The sequence below is a fragment of the Bos grunniens genome, chromosome 12 (assembly GCF_055505025.1).
Source record: "Bos grunniens cultivar Pamir isolate PY7600 chromosome 12, Bosgru_T2T1.0, whole genome shotgun sequence".
NCBI lineage: Eukaryota > Metazoa > Chordata > Mammalia > Artiodactyla > Bovidae > Bos > Bos grunniens.
In genome coordinates, this window is record NC_141176.1 from 26,584,022 (window position 1) to 26,607,328 (window position 23,307).

The 23,307-nt window shown below is 36.5% G+C and overlaps 1 protein-coding gene across 7 annotated transcripts in view; it reads right to left on the reverse strand.

The window, feature by feature from the left end:
- NBEA (neurobeachin) overlaps positions 1–23,307 on the reverse strand; it is a 672,061-nt gene that overhangs the window by 573,171 nt on the left and 75,583 nt on the right. For all 7 annotated transcript variants that reach the window (XR_015138069.1, XM_086329378.1, XM_086329374.1 and 4 more), the window contains exons 2-4: positions 4,385–4,616; positions 897–997; positions 560–655 (exon numbers count right to left, since the gene is read on the reverse strand). Coding sequence is in view for 6 of the 7 variants with exons in the window: in XM_086329378.1 (XP_086185504.1) it covers positions 560–655; positions 897–997; positions 4,385–4,616 (429 nt within the window). In the remaining variant the exon portion in view is untranslated. The remainder of the gene's footprint in view (positions 1–559; positions 656–896; positions 998–4,384; positions 4,617–23,307) is intronic.

Below are 23,307 nucleotides of genomic sequence, written 5' to 3' on the forward strand. Positions count from 1 at the left end.
TCCCACTCTTATGTATTTACTCAAGAGATAAGAAAACCCCTGGAAAAGATCTACATTCAAGACCTAATAGTTTTACTTATAATAACCAAAAACTGAAAACCCAAAAGTCCATCAACTAGTGAATAGAAAGCTGAAGTATATATCCGTAAAATGTAATACTACTCGGAATAAAAGGAATAGAATAAACCCCTGATAATCTATTATAAAATGGATAATCTCAAAAGCATTAAGCTAAGTAAAAGAAGGCTGACAGAAAAAGACTTAGATACTATTTGATTTGATTTATATGAATTTTTAAAAAGGTAAAATTATACAAACACAAAATAAATCAAAGGTTGCAAAGGAGAGGACCAGGGAGAGGGAACTGGCTTCAAACAGACAAGGAAATTTTGGTGAGTAATGGAATTGTTCTAAATCATGACTGTGGTGACAGTGAAGGGATTATTATTCAAAACTCATCAAACTGTACTTTTTAAACTGCTGAATTGACTGTGGGTAAATTATGGCATAATAGAATTGACTTAAAGTAAATTAAAACAAACAAGTATTTAAAACTTACCGCAGCACTACAACCAGGGAAATTGAAAAAAGTATCAGGACCATGTCTTTGTGGCATCTGATTAAGAACGGATAATAATTTTACTGCATGCCTTGGCTAAGGAAACAAAAAAGAGAAATGTCACTGTACAAATTTAACAAAAATATCTAATATATCACCTTAACCATCAGACTGTTTTCTAACTAGAGAGAAAATTATTTTTAAATCATTTACTGAACTATTTAAGAGGAACAATTTCTATTACCAATTTAAGTTTATAGCTCTCTAGAGACAAACTGCTGAACATTAAGTATTAATGCACTAATACTGAATACTTTTCCCTTTGACCACAGCTTACCCAGATTCCACTTTCTCCTCGAAGCATGCTGAACAAAAGCTTCAGTTCCTTGACAGTGATGCTGTAGCTGGCAAGAACCCCCAACATATCAACTAGAAGATCTTCAAAGGAAAATAAAGTTATTCTGAACTCTAGTCATAAGCTGTCATCTGTCAAGGTAATACACTTTTAGAAAGAGCAAAAGTTATCTCGTCATTTCTACATATATATTGGCATCCATTATAGCCAAATAACCTCATGAATAGCCATTCAAATTAACAATTATCAATCATCATATAAGAAAAAAATACTTTAAAGACTTTTTTCCCCACCCGGAATTACGATTTCAATTAAGTTCTCTTTGCAAAGTCATAAAAAAATGATTTTATAAATTCCCGGAATATACATACATACACATAAATCTGCTATATGCAGGGAAAGACAGGCAAAAATATGCAAAGGTACAATGATTTAACATTGTAAATTTGTTATTTTCAAATGAAAACTGATGTTTGACCACATTTTGTTTTGGAATTATCTACTCTTAATAAAATATATTCTTGAAATATCCCTTCGCCCATCAGCAACAATTCTGAGTACTCACTCCTTGCCTGGCATCATTCCAAGTGGTTTACAAGCATTAACTTCACAAATCCCTGTAACAAGCTTAAGTATTATCATTAACCTCTTCTAAAAATGAGGAAGTGAGGCACAGGTAACTTAATTCCATTGCCAAAGCACACACTCTAGTAAGTGGTACAGTTAAAATTCAAACCTAGGCAATATGTCTTCAGAGCTCTGATTTTTACCCACTAGTCTCCAAATGGAAGCACCATTTCAACCCCTGACTAGTGATATCCATTATGACAATGTATTTATGTGCATATAAGAGACATAACGGCTCACTACATAATAAGAAAAAAATTATACATTTAATCTCTTGTCTCTGATTACTTTCTCATCTCTATACACTGTGAGTCATAGTACCTTTATGAGTCATTCTGTGCAAGATATTAAACATTTAAATCTACATATCTCAATTTCTAAAGCATTTACTAAGAATTCAGATACTACACAAGTTATAATAAATACATATAAACATTATAAGAAGCTTATCATCAATTAATAGTTTAGGTTAGGATAAACTGAAATAATTAGTTATTGATATATACATTATTTAATATCACAGATTAATAGCTGAACTTTGAGATTTTAAAAATATTTATTATGTATGTATTTCAAAATAGAAATGTAATATGGTTAAGTCATCAATAAACTGACTTACTCATAACACCATTGTAAATAAGCAATCTCTATGATAAAACTGTGACTGTGGATATGCCATTTTAAAGAGACATTTTTAATGAAAGATCATTCATTATTCAAATAATAAAAATGTCCAAAGTTACTACATATTAGCCAGGTGATCTATTTCTAAGAAAAAATTCTAGATAAAAACCAAGCACCTTAAAACCTCAAGTTAATATTAAGCATTTTAAAGCAACTAGCTGAAGTGGCAAAATCTTCATCGAAGATTTCTTTCAGGTATGTCTACACATACTACAGTAAAAGAATTGTATTTCCAAACCTTTATCTCATCTCCTATATACGTCACAAAAAAAGATCTACTAAATTTGCATTTAATTACATAATTATTAAAATTTCTTATTTATTATACAGGTAACATAAGCACCTCAAGTATTAATTTCACTATAACAACTCTTCTTTTCTCATACAAGATTTTTAAAGAAGAAAAAATACTATGAAAATATACTATCAATTTACAACAGATGTTTAAACACCTTCTAGTGATACCTTCAACATTATTACATGAAAAGAATCTTGTTTAATGTAGCATGTTACAAAATACTCAGAATGAAAACTTAGTAGCGTTTTGGTGGTTACTGGGGCTTCATTAGTATGTTATCTAGATTCTAATTTCTCTACTGAAAAGTAAGGTAGAGGAAATTTTTCTAACACTTTTTTAATGTTTAAATAACAAAAAGTGAAAAATTTGTGTTATCCATACTATTAATGAGAATAAGGGATAAGGGAACTAAGAGGCTTTATATAACAGAAAATGTGAAGATATGAGCTTCTTGGTAATATCAAGCTTACTATCACCTTACTTCAGTACTCATGAATTATGTACTCATGAAGTATGTTCGTAATTGTGGCTCACTCTCTAAAGTGTACTCTATAAAGTGCACTTTATTTACAAAAAAGAAAGAAAGAAAAGGGAAAAAATTTTAAGGGTTTAAGCTCAGATATGAGGATTTAAAGATCAAATGATGTTCTATACAACATGTGTACACGAAGTTTATACAAATAAATTCATGCTAATGCTAAAATTTAGCGAAATGGTACCATATCTCCATCAAAAATACCTTTTAATTTTGATTCTTATTTTTCAAGTTAACCATCAGTAACCAAGACAGAGAATGCTAAATTATTCTAAATAGAGATACATGCCACCTTGAAAGCAATTACAAATGATTTTAACATATTCTATAAGAAAAACAAAATTGTGAAATATTGTTTAAATTTTAAAAAGCATTGATCTTTGTTCTTCATTCCTTATTTCCTGTTTAATATTTTGTTCTACTGATATTAATACTAATTATGCATAAAGCAACACATTATAGAGGATTTTCTGGTGTTTGAATTATTTTTAAGGATCAGATATGATCAGATATTGTGAGGAATTATACTAGCACTTTTAGAATTATGAAACCTTTTCATGTCAGAAGAAAGTTAGGCCAAAGACTCATGGCTTAAGAGAATCATCACAAACTCCTTATTTTCTGGGAATAGCTGGTGCTCTGGTACCATCTTTCAAAATATTTTTACTTAAGTGCATTTAACCAGAGGGAAATGGATTTGCAGGTGAGTAAAGGACTGATGATGAAGAATTACACATATCAAAATTATTATTTCAAATAACACATAACAACACAAAATTATTAAAACTTTTATCTTGAAATTTCACTCAAATTGTCTAATCCACAATGTCTGCATTTAAGACAAAAGTTCTTCCAGAAAATATCAGAGTAAGATTGACACTTTCAAAAATCACAACATGCTTGTCCTAAGGCTTTTAGCATTTCCTGTTCCATAAATGTCAGACTGAAGAAGATGGAATTCAGAGAATTTTTAATAAAGTACTAATTTTATAGAAATGTAATATGTATTGTAGTATTTTAATTATGTAAAAGTTTAAGTTCTACATCGAAAGGTACTGTTCCTTTTTCTGATAGATCTCAGAGCACTTATTCCACATTACTCAGATTTTCTAAAACCTGGAAAACCAAAATAGTAATTATATCTGTCTAATAACAGAAATCATCTTTCATTCTTCAGGTTTTCTCTTAATATAAAAGGCACATTTCCAATACATCTTGACTTATCTATTTTAAAACAAAGTGGCTTCAACAAACGTATATTAAACTAGAGAATAAAAGAAGTATATGAACATTTAAATTATACTTTCCTATCAGATAATCCCATACCTGCTATCATGTCATCTACAGCACTCATTTTCAGCAATACTTGCTCAATGAGCCCAACTTCTGTACTAGTCTGTAAATTCCGAACACTTTTTCGTAGGATGGCTGTAAACATGCTCCATATTTCTGCTTGACATGTGACATCACAGTGTTCCAAAAGCTCTGTCATGCACGTTATGCTCTCAGCATCTTGGATAATAAAGTTCATCTCCAAGTCAAATTCTCCACCAACCAGCTGAAAAGAAACAGAAAAAAATTACTAATGATAATATGAGAGGTTATATATACAACAAAACAAATATTTAGCTAGCAAAAACATATTAGGAGTCTAAAAAATTTCAAGTTTTCTAGTCAAAAACTAATTTTGATTAAAAAAATGTCACTACAGATAAGTGAAAGGTACTGTAAGAAATAAAACTATCTAAGAGATTTTTTTTTTTCTTTCAAATGGGAAAAGGCAATTTCAAATCTAGAAGAATAGAGCAAAGTAGAACAAATGACTAAGAGGTAAGTTCCGGGATAAATCTTCTTAAAAAAGGCACTGAGTCTGAGAAGGGATAAATCCTAGAAGATGCAGATCACTAAAGATGAATGTCAAGGCATGGAAACTCATTTTCTTTTATATTACTAGACTGACAAAAAAGATGTAACAAAAAAAGAATAACTGGGTCTAATCTCCATGTATAGAATATGAAGAAATGAGAAACTATATTAGCAAACTTATAATAAATGTTGAAAAAATTAATGGTAAAATTGTTTAAAAGAGAAATACCTAATATCCAGTGGTACTTAAAAAACAAAAAAAACATGTAAACTGGGAAAGGTGGCAACATATTTGACTTGTGACATTATGCTAAGTGAGTCATAAGTACTGCTGTCCCTCCTAAACGCTCCTTTAAGTACCGTGACAGACAAATACACATGGAATAAAAGATATGATGATCCTCTTAATTCTATACTGGTCAAATCACACATGAATTAGTTTATACAGTAATCAGTACCACTTTTAAGAAAAATATTAACAACTTGGATATCTTTTGGATCTAGAGAATAGGAAATTTAGGCAGAAGCTAACAGGCATATACAAAATATGTGACAAATTTGAAGTCATTTATTTCCTCATTCAATAGATATTTTATTTATTAAAGACTAGAACTTCCTGTTCTAAGAAATAGAAATATATCTGTGGACACAAAAATCCCATGCACTAACAGTGCTAAGTTCTAGAAATAAAAATGTATATTTACATATATTCTATTTTATTCCAAAAAAGGTTGAGGTTGGCTTACAAATTATATAAAGTATAAAAGAAGACCAACAGTGAGTAGCTGAGAAAGAGGAAATAAAGGAAGATAAGATTAGGGACTAGAGATTAGACTCAAGAAGTGGAATTAATTTTCCATCCATTAAAGGTGTTCATTAATACAGATGGATGAGCACATAATATAATATAGATGGGAAGATAATTGCAATAATAACAACACTACTTAACCTTATTTAACTTATATGAAGAGTACATGATGAGAAATGCTGGACTGGATGAAGCAAAAGCTGGAATCAAGATTGACAGGAGAAATATCAATAACCTCAGATATGCCAATGACATCACCCTTATGCCAGAAAGCAAACAACTAAAGAGCCTCTTGATGAAAGTGAAAGAGGAGAATGAAAAGCTGGCTTAAAACTCAACATTCAAAAAATGAAGATCATGGCATCCAGTCCCATCACTTCATGGCAAATAGATGGGGAAACAATGGAAATAGTGACAGACTTTATTTTCTTGGGCTTCAAAATCACTGTAGATGGTGACTGCAGCCATGAAATTAAAAGATGCTTGCTCCTTGGAAGAAAAGCTATGACCAACATAGACAGCATATTAAAAAGCAGAGACATTACTTTGCCAAAAAAGGTCCACTGAGTCGTGTACTGTATGGATGGGAGAGTTGGACCATAAAGAAAGCTGAGCACCAAAGAATTGATGCTTTTGAACTGTGGTGTTGGAGAAGACTCTTGAGAGCCCCTGGACTGCAAGGAGATCCAACCAGTCCATCCTAAAGGAAATCAGTCCTGAATATTCAGTGGAAGGACTGATGAAGAAGCTGATTGGCCACCTGATGTAAAGAATTGACTCACTGGAAAAGACCCTCATGCTGGGAAAGATTGAAGGCAGGAGAAGGTGACGACAGAGGATGAGATGGTTAGATGGCATCACCGACTCAATGGACATGAATTTGAGTAAGCTCTGGGTGATGGACAGGGAAGGCTGGCATGCTGTACTTCAGGGGGTCGCAAAAAGTTGGACACAACTGAGCGACTGAACTGAACTGAACTTCATATGTCATTTAGAACTATTCTAAGTGCTTGACAAAGAACTCTATTATTATCTTCATTTTACAGGTAAGGAATCACAGGTACAGAAAGTTTAAGCAACATGAAAAAATTTCACAAAACTAGTAGATAGAGAACCCAGGACCAAAATCCACTAAGTCTTTCTTTACAAAACTTCAAAAAAGCAATAAAATCTCATTTAAGAACATTTTAAAAGTCTTCTAAAATTTAAGAGTTTAAAAACAAAGTATTCTCAAATTGTGAAATATTATATGCTGCATATATTATTTTCTTTGTAACAGCTCCAAAATTCAATTTTATAAGAGACTATAACCTTATGCTGACCTTTTACTGAACTAAATATTTTGTCTGGTTAAACCTTGGTTTTACTTCTACATGGCAAACAATTTCAACTCCTCCTCCTATTTCTGGTTTATTAACAAAAATAGCTATGAGGAAGGTTAAGAGGTTGGCTCTGAATTCAGACTTCCTGTTTGCTGACTTTTGCTGTACCACTCACTTGCTATGTGACCTTTAATGATGCCACATCTCTAAGCCTCAGTCAATTCATCTACAATATGGGAATAAAAGTTCCTAGCTAATAGCCTGTTGTGAAGATTAAATAAATAAAGTAGCTGGGTTATAAGCACTTAGTAACAAAGTCAGGAGCATTCAATCAAGGAGTTAAAATTAGATATTACTTACTCTCTAACCCCAACTTTGAGGTAAAAAAAGTAGTCATCTGACCACATACATCTAAAGTACAAAGAAACAGCCAGTGTAACCTTTATGTTTCTGGTAAATGATAAATTATTATGGACTGTGTACTCCCTTAGATATTACTTGTCAATCTAGCAAAACAAACTCCAGCAACATTTTAACTATGCCATCTTCAAACCAAGAACTGCTTATTTATTCATATTTATATATCCAACTGACTTGTGTCACTACTGTCAACTTGTAGACCTATGATCAGTAACTCAGAAGAGGTTCTCAAGAAGCAAACCATACAGAGAAAAAAAGTAGGTTGAAAAAGAATGACGTGGACAACTTACTGACTGAACTAAAAAAAGTAGATTCCAAAGTTTAATTCTGTGAGCCTCCGAATAAACGTACGTAAAATTAGCATACACTACAATGGAAGAACACTGACAAATTCTTCAGACTGATCTCCTTAATTAGTTGTAAATGCTTAAATAGAATCTAGTATAATCGAGAAACATTATCAAATGTATAAATAGCAGAAATGGGCTCAGTAGTAAAAAAAAAAAAAAAAACAACTCTGTTTTTAAAGGAATGAACAATTATAATGTTTAATTCTAACAATCAGGCTATTATGTGAAGCCTAAGTTTCCATCTTTCACAATTAAAAAAAAAATGCCCCTTTCTACACATCACTTCATTACAAAAAAAAAAAAAAAGTTACAGCTCCTTGATTTCACTGCCAGAAACTGTAACAATATTTACTATATGCGTTATAACAGAATGGACGTATGTTTTCAGATGGTCTTTCTAACCCTATTAATTTTTAACACATTAGTGTTAACACATTAGTATTAAGGAGGCTAACTGCTTATAACTATAATTCCACCATTAGGGAGATATTATAGTTCAGTATTTATCAAAGAATACATACAATAAAAAGTAGAAACAATCAGTCTTCATTATTTAAACAATTCTTTAACAACACTATGAGGAAAAGACATAGTTGCCTTCAGAGAAGGAAACTGAAGATAAATGAGGGTAAGCAATATAAACAAAGTCACACATGAGTTAGGTGGCAGATCCAAACTTCTAATCTAGACTAAAAAATGTAATGAAATGCCTTGTTATGAAGTCAAGGGTATAAACTTAAAAAATAAATCTGGGACATGTCATAGTAGCTCTATGAAAAAAATCAGTGCCTTAAAACCTCAGATTTGCAGATGACACCACCCTTATGGCAGAAAGTGAGAGGAACTAAAAAGCCTCTTGATGAAAGTGAAAGAGGAGAGTGAAAAAGCTGGCTTAAAACTCAACATTCAGAAAACGAAGATCATGGCATCTGGTCCCATCACTTCATGGGAAATAGATGGGGAAACAGTGGAAACAGTGTCAGACTTTATTTTTCTGGGCTCCAAAATCACTGCAGATGGTGACTGCAGCCATGAAATTAAAAGACATTTACTCCTTGGAAGAAAAGTTATGACCAACCTAGATAGCATATTCAAAAGCAGAGACGTTACTTTGCCAACAAAGATCCGTCTAGTCAAGACTAGGGTTTTTCCAGTGGTCATGTATGGATGTGAGTTGGACTGTGAAGAAGGCTGAGCGCCGAAGAATTGATGCCTTTGAACTGTGGTGTTGGAGAAGACTTGAGAATCCCTTGGACTGCAAGGAGATCCAACCAGTCCATTCTGAAGGAGATCAGCCCTGGGATTTCTTTGGAAGAAATGATGCTAAAGCTGAAACTCCAGTCCTTTGGCCACCTCATGTGAAGAGTTGACTCATTGGAAAAGACTCTGATGCTGGGAGGGATTGGGGGCAGGAGGAGAAGGGGACAACAGAGGATGAGATGGCTGGATGACATCACTGACTCGATGGACATGAGTCTGAGTGAACTCCAGGAGCTGGTGATGGACAGGGAGGCCTGGCGTGCTGTGATTCATGGGGTCGCAAAGAGTCGGACACGACTGAGCGACTGAACTGAAATGAACTGAACTGAAGAATGGTGTATGGGTAAAATGAAGAAAGACAAAATGATTTCTGTGGGTAAGAAATGAAACATTCAGAGATAGTAAATCACAGTAAAGAAAACTGAAGGCCCAATTACATGAAAATTGGCAATAAAAAAATAAATAACTAAGAAAATAAAATATTCTTTTTTAGTTAACTAAATTGTGTTTACATTAAAGCATAAAAATTATTGTATAAAAATTTAGAATATAAAATCATGACATGGAAATGTACTATCTTCTAAAAGTTCTATGGTTTATAATAACTAGCAATTCAAGTATCTTTTATTTTTTGAGTCTTAAATATCTTTATTTTGAAAGATTATTAGTTAGGATTGTAAGAATAATTCAGTTTATGTTAATTAGATCAAACTGGATAATCATTAACCTGTTGGATTTCTTTGCAACTCTGTGGATAAACTCTAAGCTAGATAACATTGCTTCAGTTCAGTCGCTCAGTCGTGTCCGACTCTTTGCGACCCTATGAACCACAGCACACCAGGCCTCCCTGTCCATTACCAACTCCTGGAGTCTACCTAAATTCACATCCATTGAGTCCGTGATGCCATCCAACCATCTCATCCTCTGTTGTCTCCTTTTTCTCCTGTGCTCAATCTTTCCCAGCATCAGGGTCAGTTCTTCACATCAGGTGGCCAAAGTATTGGAGTTTCAGCTTCAACATCAGTCCTTCCAATGAACACCCAGGACTGATCTCCTTTGGGATGGACTGGTTGGATCTCCTTGCAGTCCAAGGGACTTGCAAGAGTCTTCTCCAACACCACAGTTCAAAACCATCAATTCTTTGGTGCTCAGTTTTCTTTATACTCCAACTCTCACATCCATACATGACAACTGGAAAAACCATAGCCTTGACTAGACAGACCCCTGCTGACAAAGTAATGTCTTTGCTTTTTAATATGCTGTCCATGTTGGTCATAATTTTCCTTCCAAGGAGTAAGCGTCTTTTAATTTGATGGCTGCAATCACCATCTGCAGTGATTTTGGAGCCCCAAAAAATAAAGTCAGCCACTGTTTCCACTGTTTCCCCATCTATTTGTCATGAAGTGATGGGACCGGATGCCATGGTCTTAGTTTTCTGAATTTTCAGCTTTAAGCCAACTTTTTCACTCTCCACTTTCACTTTCATCAAGAGGCTCTTTAGTTCTTCACTTTCTGTCATAAGGGTGGTGTCATCTGCATATCTGAGGTTATTGATATTTCTCCCGGCAATCTTGATTCCAAGTTGTGCTTCATCCAGCCCAGCGTTGCTCATGATGCACTCTGCATATAAGTTAAATAAGCAGGGTGACAATATACAGCCTTGACATACTCCTTTTCCTATTTGGAACCAGTCTGTTGTTCCATGTCCAGTTCTAACTGTTGCTTCTAGACCTGCATATAGGTTTCTCAAGAGGCAGGTCAGGTGGTCTGGTATCCCCATCTCTTTCAGAATTTTCCACAGTTTATTTTGATCCACACAGTCAAAGGCTTTGGCATAGTCAATAAAGCAGAAATAGATGTTTTTCTGGAACTCTCTTGCTTTTTCCATGATCCAGTGGATGTTGGCAATTTGATCTCTGGTTCCTCTGCCTTTTCTAAAACCAGCTTGAACATTTGGAAGTTCACGGTTCACATATTGCTGAAGCCTGGCTTGGAGAATTTTGAGCATTATTTTACTAGTGTGTGAGATGAATACAATTGTGCAGTAGTTTGAGCATTCTTTGGCATTGCCTTTCTTTGGGATTGGAATGAAAACTGACCTTTTCTAGTCCTGTTGCTTATAAAGCCCCAATTCAGCATCCCACATTCAGCTTCCTATACTTCCCAGTCCCTGCTGCTGCTAAGTCTCTTCAGTCATGTCCGACTCTGTGCGACCGCATAGACGGCAGCCCACCAGGCTCCCCCATCCCTGGGATTCTCCAGGCAAGAACACTGGAGTGGGTTGCCATTTCCTTCTCCAATGCATGAAAGTGAAAAGTGAAAGTGAAGTTGCTCAGTCGTGTCCGACTCTTAGCAACCCCATGGACTGCAGCCTACCAGGCTCCTCCGTCCATGGGATTTTCCAGGCAAGAGTATGGAGTGGGGTACCATTGCCTTCTCCTCCCAGTCCCTAGCTACTATCATTAAGAACATTTCTGTAACGCCATTTCTCATTTCATGTAAAACTCTTTTTAAAACAAATATTTATTTATTTGGCTTGTATCCAGTCTTAGTTGTAGCGCGTGCGTGCTCCAGTTGTGGCAGGAGGGCTTAGCTGCCCCATTGCATGTGGTACCTTAGTTCCCCAGTTGGGAATTGAAAGAAACCATGTCCCCTGCATTACAAGGCACATTCTTAAACACCGGACCACCAGGGAATCCTTTAAAACTCTTTTTAATGTTATTGCCTATTCATGAGATAGGGCTCTCTCCCAACTTCTAATTTTAACTTGCATTAAGCCTCCAAATGACCAATCTAGACAGCATATTAAAAAGCAGAGACATTACTTTGCCAACAAAGGTCTGTCTAGTCAAAGCTATGGTTTTTCCAGTAGTCATGTACGGATGTGAGTGTTGGAGTCAATCCTAAAGGAAATCAGTCCTGAATATTCATTGGAAGGACTGATGTTAAAACTGAAATACTGAAACTCCAATACTTTGCCCACCTGATGCGAAGAACTGACTCCTTAGAAAAGACCCCGATGCTGGGAAAGACTGAAGGCAGGAGAAGGGGACAAAAGAGGATGAGACAGATGGTTGGATGGCATCACTGACTCGATGGACATGAGCTTGAGTAAGCTCCGGGAGTTGGTGATAGACAGGGAAGCCTGGTGTGCTGTGGTCCATGGGGTTGCAAAGAGTCGGACATGACTGAGTGACTGAACTGAACTGAAGCCTCCAAATATCAGTTTAAATAGCACTTAATGCAGAAAGTCCTCCTACTAACTACAAACAGAGCCTTTCCCTGAACTCTCATTACAACCTATCCAAATCACCACAATCATTTCAGTATATCCCAGATGTTTACAAATTTTTTTCTAACCCTCACTTTACAGTAAGCTTTGTAAGGGTAAGGACCGTTTCTTATCTATCAACCTTATCCGGATTACTGGCACACTGACAAACCTATGCAAATTATTCAATATTTAACATGGAATGAAAAGATGGCCGAATGAGAGGAAGAGGGAAGGAAGCAAGCTTGCAGGAGGACTTCACGAATTCATGGTCCATCATCAGGTTGTAAGCCAGACTTTCTACTACCATAATCCACTTTTCTCTTTCGGCAATGAATTGCTCTTAATGCTATATAACTTTTAATATTCCAGCAATGATCACAAAGCCAAAGAAAACATTTCCTCCTTCTTGTTTATATCCCTTGGTTGCCTTACTTTTTCTTCTTTTATCACTTAGAAAATATGTAAGGTTTCACAGGTAAAATTTAGAAGACATTATTGTCTAAGTAAGAGGCTAAGTATTCAGCACACAATTTTTAGTTATTAAAATCAGGCTTAAATATATTTTCACTTCCAGTTTCTATTTTCAAGTGAAATCAGTTACAACATCTTCCTTTGAAAAAGAATGTTGGAAATGATGTCACCAAAAAACAGCAGACTGGGCAGTTATGTCCTCCTAAAAAAAAGAGAGAGACAGAAAGAAACAAACACACTAATGATCTGGAAAAACTGGCACATTAACTTCTGAAAATTTCTGAAATAAAGTAAAAAATGTACAATAAACAAAGGAAGACTTGGTTAAAAAGAAGTTATCGTTTTGTGGTGAGAAGCACTATCCCACCTTCAATCTCCGCAGCCCAGACTTCAGTAGTTACAAGGACTCCAGCCTGCACCATGGTGAAGGCTGCTAGTTCCAAAGGGAGCACTAAGGACCTTATTCTCAAAGAACTGTGAGTCTAAACCTGACTGGCAGCTCCGTCAAGGATAGACCCAAAGAATTCCCTTTGCTTTACCCAACTCATAACGTCTCAAGAGTTAGGACACTTTTGCTAAGAGCATTTAAAGTCACACATATTACCTGCAGCAGTCTGGAGCAAGACAACACTTGACACAAGCAACAGACAGATATAGAAGCCTGGCAAGGAAGATATGGGGAAAGAAGGCAATTGTGGGTATACGGTGGATAATGGGTAATCCAGAAAGCCACATGTATGCCCAGGGCACGTCACACATTCAGAAAAGGCTTACAAAGACTTTAAGATTTCATTTGTAGCTGACCTTTAGGTTCTAAAATAGTAGAAGTAAAAGCTATGGCAGAAATATAAACAGCCTAAGTATTGAAGAAATCTCCAGCACAGAAAAAGGAAGATAATTATCTTTTTCTTAATAGCACTAACAACCCACAATATTAACTACAAACAAAAGAGAGTAAGGAAAAGAATTCAATTTTCAGTTTCCACTTAACAATATTCAAAACGTCCAATTTTAAAAAAAAAATTATGAGACACACAAAGTGACAGGAAAGAATGGCCTATCAAAAGAAAAAAAATAATTTTCTCTTCAATATCTGATAACTACTTTTATCTTATCTCCATCCTCTATTCTGTCTTTCAGCTTACATTTTGTTTTCTATTAGTATACAGATGTCTTCTACTCTTAGCCAATCAAATTACTTTTAGAAATTATAAAGCTCTTGAATTAATATTTTCTAAAGAATTGATCTTCAGTATAAAGCTATGCTCAGTTGCTTCAGTCACGTTTGACTCTTTGTGACCCCATGGTCTGTAGCCCACCAGGCTCCTTCTGTCCATGAGATTTCCCAGTCAAGAACACTAGAGTAGGCTGCCATTTATTTACTCCTGCAAGGGATCTTTCCAACTCAGGGACTGAACCTGCATCTCCTGCATTGGCAGGTGAATTATTTACCACTGAGCTACCTGGGAAACCCCATACATGTATATAATTTTACAAAGAAAGAAAAAAGTGAGAAACAAGATAATGAAGAACCACCATTTTGTGAACATGTTATGTCTTGAGTAATTAAAGCATATAGCCTCATTTATTCTCATAACTCTAAGATGAGAACCTCAAACAAGGCAACTGAGGTGAGCATAAGTTAAGTAAGCTTCCCAAGGTCCCTAAGCCAGTGTCAGCATCAGAATTCTCTTTTCAATATCATAAAAAATTAAGAAGTATATCATTACCAGACAGATCATCCACAAGACATAAATATGTATTTCCACCAGTCATCTACCCTTCCAGATATGGTGCTACACATTAACATGTATAATAAATGACTTTCAGCAAAATGTTCAGTAAATAACAGAAAAGCACTTTATAATTTGGACATGAACACAATAAAAATTAATGATCCTATACCCAAAAAACCAAGGCAAGAAAAATAGAAAAAAAATTGTTTTTTCCTGTTTCTTTCCCACCAGGCCTCTCTACAAGTAATTTATATTGACGATCTTTCTGTGGTATAGAAATAACTATACCCAAGAGTACAACAATTGCTGCTACAAATACCATCCATAAAAACTCTAGGGAAGGGAGGAAAAAAACAAAGGGAATGACTATCACACAGTAAGTGCCTTCTATAAAGTATGTATTAAACAACATGCACTTTATTAAAAGCAGTACAACCATTTTTTTATAATTGTTTTGTCAGACTACACAAGCAAAGATGATAAATACATTGAGCTAGCAAGGAGCCAGTTGATGTTTGAAGGAAAACTAAATCTGTTAAATGCCAAACTACAATATGCCTTTAAATTCTAATTCTCAGGCAAACACTGAAAACATTAATGTATTTCATAAATAAAAAACAAAGTAAAGACTTCTGCAGACAAATAAAAGCTGAGAGAGTCTGCTGCCCACAGACTTTTACTATAAAAAAAATGTTAAGGTAAGTTCTTTCAACAGAAGGAAAACAATACCAGATGGAAATCTGAAATGTCACAAAAAAACCAGAGAGAGGCAGAATTGTTAAGATTGTTGTTAAATACAAAAGACATTCTTTTTTCTCATTTTGAAAACTCTTTAAAAGAAAACTATCTAAAGCAAAAAATAATAATACATTAAGGAATTTGTAACCCATGAAAGTAAAACCAATGACAGAAAGATTACAAATGACAAGAAAGGAGAAATGTACGTACACTTTTAGAAGATATTCATACCCTATACTTGAGGTAGTATATTATTTGAAGGTACAGAGTGATAAGTTAAGAATGCATATTGTAAACTCTAGAGAAAACACTAAATGTGAAAAGAAAATAAATACTAGAACCTTAACAGCCACCCCCTTAAATAAGACATGGATTTTTTTTTCCCCCAATAAATACTACAGTACTACAAGATCCTCTCAATTGGTTGAATCCTTGAAAGCAGGCAACCTGGATACAGAGGGCCAACTATGTGACTTGAGCATCCTCAAATTTTGGTATCCAGAATCAATCCCTCATTGTCAATCAACTTAATTTAATTGTTGGGCTTCCCTGCTGGTTCAGATGGAAAAGAGTTCACCTTCAATGTGGGAGACCTGGGTTCAATCCCTGGGTTGGGAAGATCCGCTGGAGGAGAGCATGGCAACCCACTCCAGTATTCTTGCCTGGAGAATCCCATGGACAGAGGAGCACGGTGGGCTATAGTCCATGGGGTCTCAAAGAGTCAGACACAACTGAGTGACTAAGCACAATCTAACTGTTGCTAAGTCACTTCAGTCGTGTCCGACTCTGTGTGACCCCATAGACGGCAGCCCACCAGGCTCCCCCATCCCTGGGATTCTCCAGGCAAGAACACTGGAGTGGGTTGCCATTTCCTTCTCCAATGTATGAAAGTGAAAAGTGGAAAGTGAAGTCGCTCAGTTGTGTCCGACCTTCAGCGACCCCATGGACTGCAGCCTACCAGGCTCCTCCGTCCATGGGATTTTCCAGGCAAGAGTACTGGAGTGGGATGCCATTGCCTTCTCTGATCTAACTGTTACAGAGGCAAATAAATCACTCTATCAAGCAACACATTTCAAATACACATCAAATATTCACCAGAATGAGAATATCCTGGGCTATAAATGAATTCTCAATAAAGTTTAAAATTTAGAACACAGCGGAATTAAGTAAAAAATCAATAAAAATACATAATAGGAAAAAATTAACAAAACATCTGGAACATTATTCTAAGTAAACTGTGGGTCAAAGAAGGAGTCACAAGGAAAACTACTTTTTATCTCTATGAATAGGAAAACATAACACATTTATGGGATACAGTAAAAGAGTGCTTTAGAGAAATATGTAGCATTAAATGTTTATGTTACCAAGGGGGAAGGGGAAATTGTATTTGAACCCACATCTGTGTGTTCAATGATGTCTGACTCTTTGCAACCCCGTGGACTGTAGCCCGCCAGGCTCCTCTCTCCATGGGGTTCTCCAGGCAAGAACACTGGAAGTGTGTTGCCGTGCCCTCCTCCAGGTAATCTTCCCAACCCAGGGATCAAACCCAGGTCACCCACACTGCAGGCAGATTTTTTACTGTTGGTGTGAGATTTCAAATTAATCACTTCTGCTTCTACCTTAAGCAATTAGAAAAACACAATTGAAAAAGACACATTCACCCCCAGTGTTCATTGCAGTACTATTTACAATAACTAGAACATGAGAGCAACCTAGATGTCCACCAACAGATGATTAAAGAAGCTGTGGTATATATATATAATGGACTACTACTCAGCCATAAAAAGGAACACATTGAGTCAATTCTATTGAGGTGGATGAACCTTGAGCCTATTATACAGAGTGAAGTAAGTTAGAAAGAGAAATATAAATATTGCATATGGACATACATATGAAATATAAAAAGATGGTACTGATGAATTTAATTTCAGAGCAGCAATGGAAAAACAGACATAGAGAAAAGACCTATGGACACGGGGGTAGGGGAGGAGGGAGAGGGTGATGTGTATGGAGAGAGTAACATGGAAATTTACATTTCACAGATGAATTCTATCAATTACTTAGAATGACCATCATTTTTGCACAATAGTTTCCTCAAATTTTAAAATGAAGGAACAATTCCAAACTCATTTTGTGGGCCAACAATATCATGATAATAAAAACAGAAAACTATGTCAGGAAGAACAACAAAAAACTATAGCGTAATAACCCTTATGAACATAGACACAGAAAAAATCTTAACAAAACACAGCAAGTCAAATCCAGCAGCACGTTAAAAAAAATAAAATAAAATAAATCATGTCTTCATACATTTTATCCCAGGAAAGGAAGTAGGTTTTACCAATGAAAAAATGAAACACTGTAATTCAATAGATTCACAGACAAAGAACAAAAGTCCCATTATCATTATAGGAAATCATTTGAGAACATCCAAAACTATTCATTAAATAAACTTTTAGCAGTAGGGGTATAAAGGAACTTAAACTGATAAAAGGCATCTATGACACATCTACAGTAAACATCATACTTAATGGTGAATGAATATGCACTTTTTAAGAATAAGGCAAGATTTCCTCTCCAAACACTTCTATTCAGCATTATACTGGATGCTTAATCTAATGTAAAATGATAAGAAAAATAGATATATAAAAGGCATATAAATTGTAAAAGAAAAAATACATATACAAATCTTGTACCAGTCTCCATGGAAAATCCTAAGGAATCTATTCCAAAACTTACAAATTAATAAAAATTTTACTAAATTCTCAAGATTTAAAATCAATATACAAAAAACCTTTACATTTTTTATACAGGCAGAGAATAATTAGAACAATAAATTCGAAAGGAAGATCACTTGAAAAAGCATAAAGCAGGGGCTTCCCTTGTGGTCTAGTGGCTAAGAATCTGCCTTGCAATGCAAGGGACACTGGTTCGACTTCTGGTCTAGGAGGATACTACATGCTTTGGAGCAACCAACTCTAAGCACCACAAAGACTGAAGCCTGTGCACCAATGGTCTGTGCTCCACAACAAGAGAAGCCACAGCAATGAGAAGACCAAACATCACAAATAGAGAGCAGGCCTTGCTTGCCTCAAATAGAGAAATGAAGACCCAGAATGGCCGAAAATATATAATTCAGTTCAGTTCAGTTCAGTTCAATCGCTCAGTCATGTCCGACTCTTTGTGATCCCATGGACTGCAGAACGTAAAGTTTCCCTAACCATCACCAACTCCCAGAGCTTACTCAAAACTCATGTCGATCTAGTCCATCCAACCCTCTTAAGCTCTGTCATCCCATCCCCTTCTCCTCTCGCTTCAATCTTTCCCAGCATCAGGGTCTTTACTAAGGAGTCAGTTCATTGCATCTGGTGGCCAAAGTATTGGAGTTTCAGCCTCAGCATCAGTCCTTCCAATGAATATTCAGGACTGATTTCCTTTAGGATGGACTGCTTGGATCTCCTTGTAGTCCAAGGGACTCTCAAGAGTCTTCTCCAACACCAAAATTCAAAAGCATCAATTCTTTGGCACTCGGCTTTCTTTATACTCCAACTCTCACATCCATACCTGACTACTGGAAAAAACATAGCCTTGACTAGACAGACCTTTGTTGGCAAAGTAATGTCTCTGCTTTTTAATATGCTGTCTAGGTTGACTATAACTTTTCTTACAAAGATCAAGCATCTTTTAATTTCATGGCTGCAGTCACCATCTGCAATGATTTTGAAGCCCCAGAAAAGAGTCTTGAGCTCTTTCCATTGTCTCCCCATCTATTTGCCATGAAGTGATGGGACCAGATGCCATGATCTTAGTTTTCTAAATGTTGATTTTTAAGCCAACATTTTCACTCTCCTCTTTCACTTTCATTAAGAGGCTCTTTAGTTCCTCGCTTTCTGCCATAAGGGTGGTGCCATCTGCACATCTGAGCTGACTGATATTTCTCCCGGTAGTCGATTCCAATGTGTGTTTCATCCAGTAGAGCATTTCTCATGATGTACTCTGCATAGACGTTAAATAAGCAGCGTGACAATATACAGCCTTGACATACGCCTTTCCCGTTTTGGAACCAGTCTGTTGTTCCATGTCCAGTTCTAACTGTTGCTTCTTGACCAGCATACAGGTTTCTCAAGAGGCAGGTCAGGTGGTCTAGTATTCCCATCTCTTTAAGAACTATCCACAGTTTGTTGTGATCCACATAGTCAAAGGCTTTGACATAGTCAATAAACCAGAAGTCGATGATCCAACAGATGCTGGCAATTTGATCTCTGGTTCCTCTGCCTTTTCTAAATCCAGCTTGAACATCTGGAAGTTCTCAGTGGACATACTATTGAAGCCTGGCTTGGAGAATTTTGAGCATTACTTTACTAGTGTGTGAGATGAATACAATTGTGGGGTAGTTTGAACGTTCTTTGGCATTGCCTTTCTTTGGGATTGGAATGAAAACTGACCTTCTCAGTACTGTGGCCATTGCTGAGTTTTCCAAATTTTCTGGCATATTGAGTGCAGCACTTTCACTGCATCATCTTTTAGGATTTGATATAGCTCAACTGGAAATCCATCACCTTCATTAGCTTTGTTTGTAGTGATGCTTCCTAAGGCCCACTTGACTTCCCTTTCCAGGATGTCTGGCTCTAGATGAGTGATCACTCCAGCATGGTTATCTGGGTCATGAAGATCTTTTCTGTATAGTTCTTCTGTGTATTCTTGCCATCTCTGTATAATATCTCCTGCTTCTGTTAGGTCCTTACCATTTCTGTCCTTTACTGTACCCATCTTTGCATGAAATGTTCCCTTGGTATCCCTAATTGTTTTGAAGAGATCTCTAGTCTTTCCCATTCTATTGTTTCCCTCTATTTCTTTCCATTAATCACTGAGGAAAGCTTTCTTATCTCTCCTTCCAATTCTTTGGAACTCTCAATTCAAATGGGTATATAGATGGTGGAGTAAAAGGACCTACGCTCATCTTCTCCTGTGAGAACACCAAAATTAAAACTTTCTGCTGAACAACTGTCAATAAAAGAATGTAGGATCCCACCAAAAAAAAAGACATCCCACATCCAAGAGCAAAGGAGAAGCCCAGGAAGATGGTAGGAGGGAAGTCATGTTTAAAATCAAATCCCATACCCACCAGAGATGCTTGGAGGGCTCAAACAAAACCTTGTGCACACCAGGAGACCCCACAGACTGACAAGACCTGCCTTTGAGTGTCTGAGTGTCTCCTGCATAGGTATGGGTCAGCGGTGGTCTGCCACAGGAGCAGGGGTTTTGAGTGCAGCAGACCCAGGTATGGCATAGGCCCTTTTGGAGGAGGTCGCCATTAACCCCACCATAGAGCCACCAGAGTTTACACAGGACTGAGTAAACAGAATCTTGGAGGGCACAAAGAAAACCTTGTGCCTACCAGGACCCAGGAGAAATGAGCAGTGACCCCACAAGAGATTGACTCAGACTTGCCCAAGAGTGTCCAGGAGTGTGGGTTGGCAGTGGCTTGCAGCAGTGACCTAGGCACTAAGAGCAGCAGTCCTTGCATGGTACCTTTTGAAGGAGGTCACCATTATCTTCATTACCTCCACCATAGTTTGGCCTCAGGTAAAACAACAGGGAGGGAACACAGCCCCTCCCATGAACAGAAAACTGGATTAAAGATTTACTGAGCATGACCCCGCCCATCAGAACAAGACCCAGTTTTCCCCTCAGTCAGTTTCTCCTATCAGGAAACTTCCATAGGCTTCTTATCCTTCTCCATCACAGGGCAGACAGAATAAAAAACAAAATCACAGAAAACTAACCAAACTGATCACATGGACCACAGCCTTGTCTAACTCAATGAAACTATGAGCCATGTCATGTAGGGCCAGCCAAGATGGATGGGTCATGATGGAGAGGTCTAACAAAACATGGTCCACTGGAGAAGGGAATGGCAAACCACTTTAGTGTTCTTGCCTTGGGAACCCTATGAACCATATCAAAAGGCAAAAAGATATGACACTGAAAGATGAACTCCCCACGTCAGCAGGTGCCCAATATGCTACTAGAGAAAAGAGGCGAAAGAACTCCAGAAAGAATGAAGAGACACAGTTAAAGGAAAAACAATACCCAGTTGTGGATGTGACTGGTGATGGAAGTAAAGTTTGACGCTGTAAAGAGCAATACTGCAAAGGAACCTGGAATGTTAGGTCCATGAATCAAGGTAAATTGGAAGTGGTCAAACAGGAGATACCAAGAGTGAACATCAACATTTTAGGAATCAATGAGCTAAAATGGACTCGAATGGGTGAATGTAACTCAGATGACCATATCTACTACTGTGGGAAAGAATCCTTTAGAAGAAATGGAATAGCCATCACAGTCAACAAAAGAGTCCAAAATGTAGTATTCAGAGGCAATCTCAAAAACAACAGAATGATCTCTGTTTGTTTCCAAGGCAAACCATTCAATATTACAGTGATTCAAGTCTATGCCCCAGGCAGTAATGATGAAAAAGTTGAAAATGAATGGTTCTACAAAGACCTACAAGACCTTCTAGAACTAATACCCAAAGGAGATGTCCTTTTCATCATAGGGGACTGGAATGCAAAAGGAGGAAGTCAAGAGACACCTGCAATAACAGGCAAATTTGGCCTTAGAGTACAAAACAAAGCAGGGCAAAGGCTAACAGAGTTTTGCCAAGAGAAGGTGATGGTCAGAGCAAACACCCTCTTCCAACAACACAAGAGAAGACTCTACACATGGACATCACCAGATGGTCAATACTGAAATCAGATTGATTATATTCTTTGCAGCCAAAGAAGGAGACGCTCTATATGGTCAGCAAAAACAAGACTGGGAGCTAAATGTGGTTCAGATCATGAACTCCTTATGCCAAATTCAGAATTAAATTGAAGGAAGTAGGGAAAACTACTAGACCATTCAAGTATGACCTAAAGCAAATCCTTTATGATTATACAGTGGAAGTGACAAACAGATTCAAGGGATTAGATCTGATAGAAAAGAGTGCCTGATGAACTACGGATGGAGGTTCACGACACTGTAAAGGAGGCAGTGATCAAGATCAAACTCAAAAGAAAGAAATACAAAAAGGCAAAATGGTTGTGTGAGGAGGCCTTATAGACAGTTGAAAAAAGAAGAGAAGCTAAAGGCAAAGGAGAGATATATACATTTGAAAAATATATAATTAATTAATTTTAAAAATTAATAAGAAAATAATTTTTAAAAATAGCATAAAACATAAAATACTCAGAAATTTATCTAAATATTTGTAAAGTCTACACATTTAAAACTAGAAAACATTCTGAAGATTTTTATCAAAAGAGAGAACTAAAACCTAAACAGAAATAGAAATGCATCATTTGTTAATCCTACTCCAGTTTTTCCATACTCCAAATCAAAATTGTGACTTTTTGTCAGAAATTCACAAGCTGATCCTAGAATGCACATGGAAATTAAAGGAGATTATAATAGCCCAAGGGCTTCCCAGGTGGCCCTTGTGGTAAGGAAGCTGTCTGCCAACACAGGAGACTTAAGGGCAGTGGGTTTGATCCTTAGGTTGGGAAGATCCCTTGGAGGAGGCAACCCACTCCAGTATTCTTGCCTGGAGAATCCCATAGACAGAGGAGCCTGGCCGGTTACACTCCCTAGGATAACACAAAGTCAGACACAACTGAAGCGACTTAGCACACATGCTTAACAGACCAAATAAATCCAATGCAGAACAAATTTGAGAGGTCCTAAACTACTAAATTTTATGACAAAGTAACAAAAAGGAAGACAACGTGGTATTGCCATTAGAATTAACATCTGAATTAATAGAACATTACAGGAAGTCCAGAAATAGACACACACAAATCATATCAGTGGATGATCAGTTGACAAAAAACAAGATATCAATGATAAATGGTCATTATTTATTAACAGGAAAAACTGGACACCCACATGCCAATAAATGAACCTTGACTTATACTTTACACTATTCACAATGATAGGAGTTAAGCCTATAAAACATCTAGA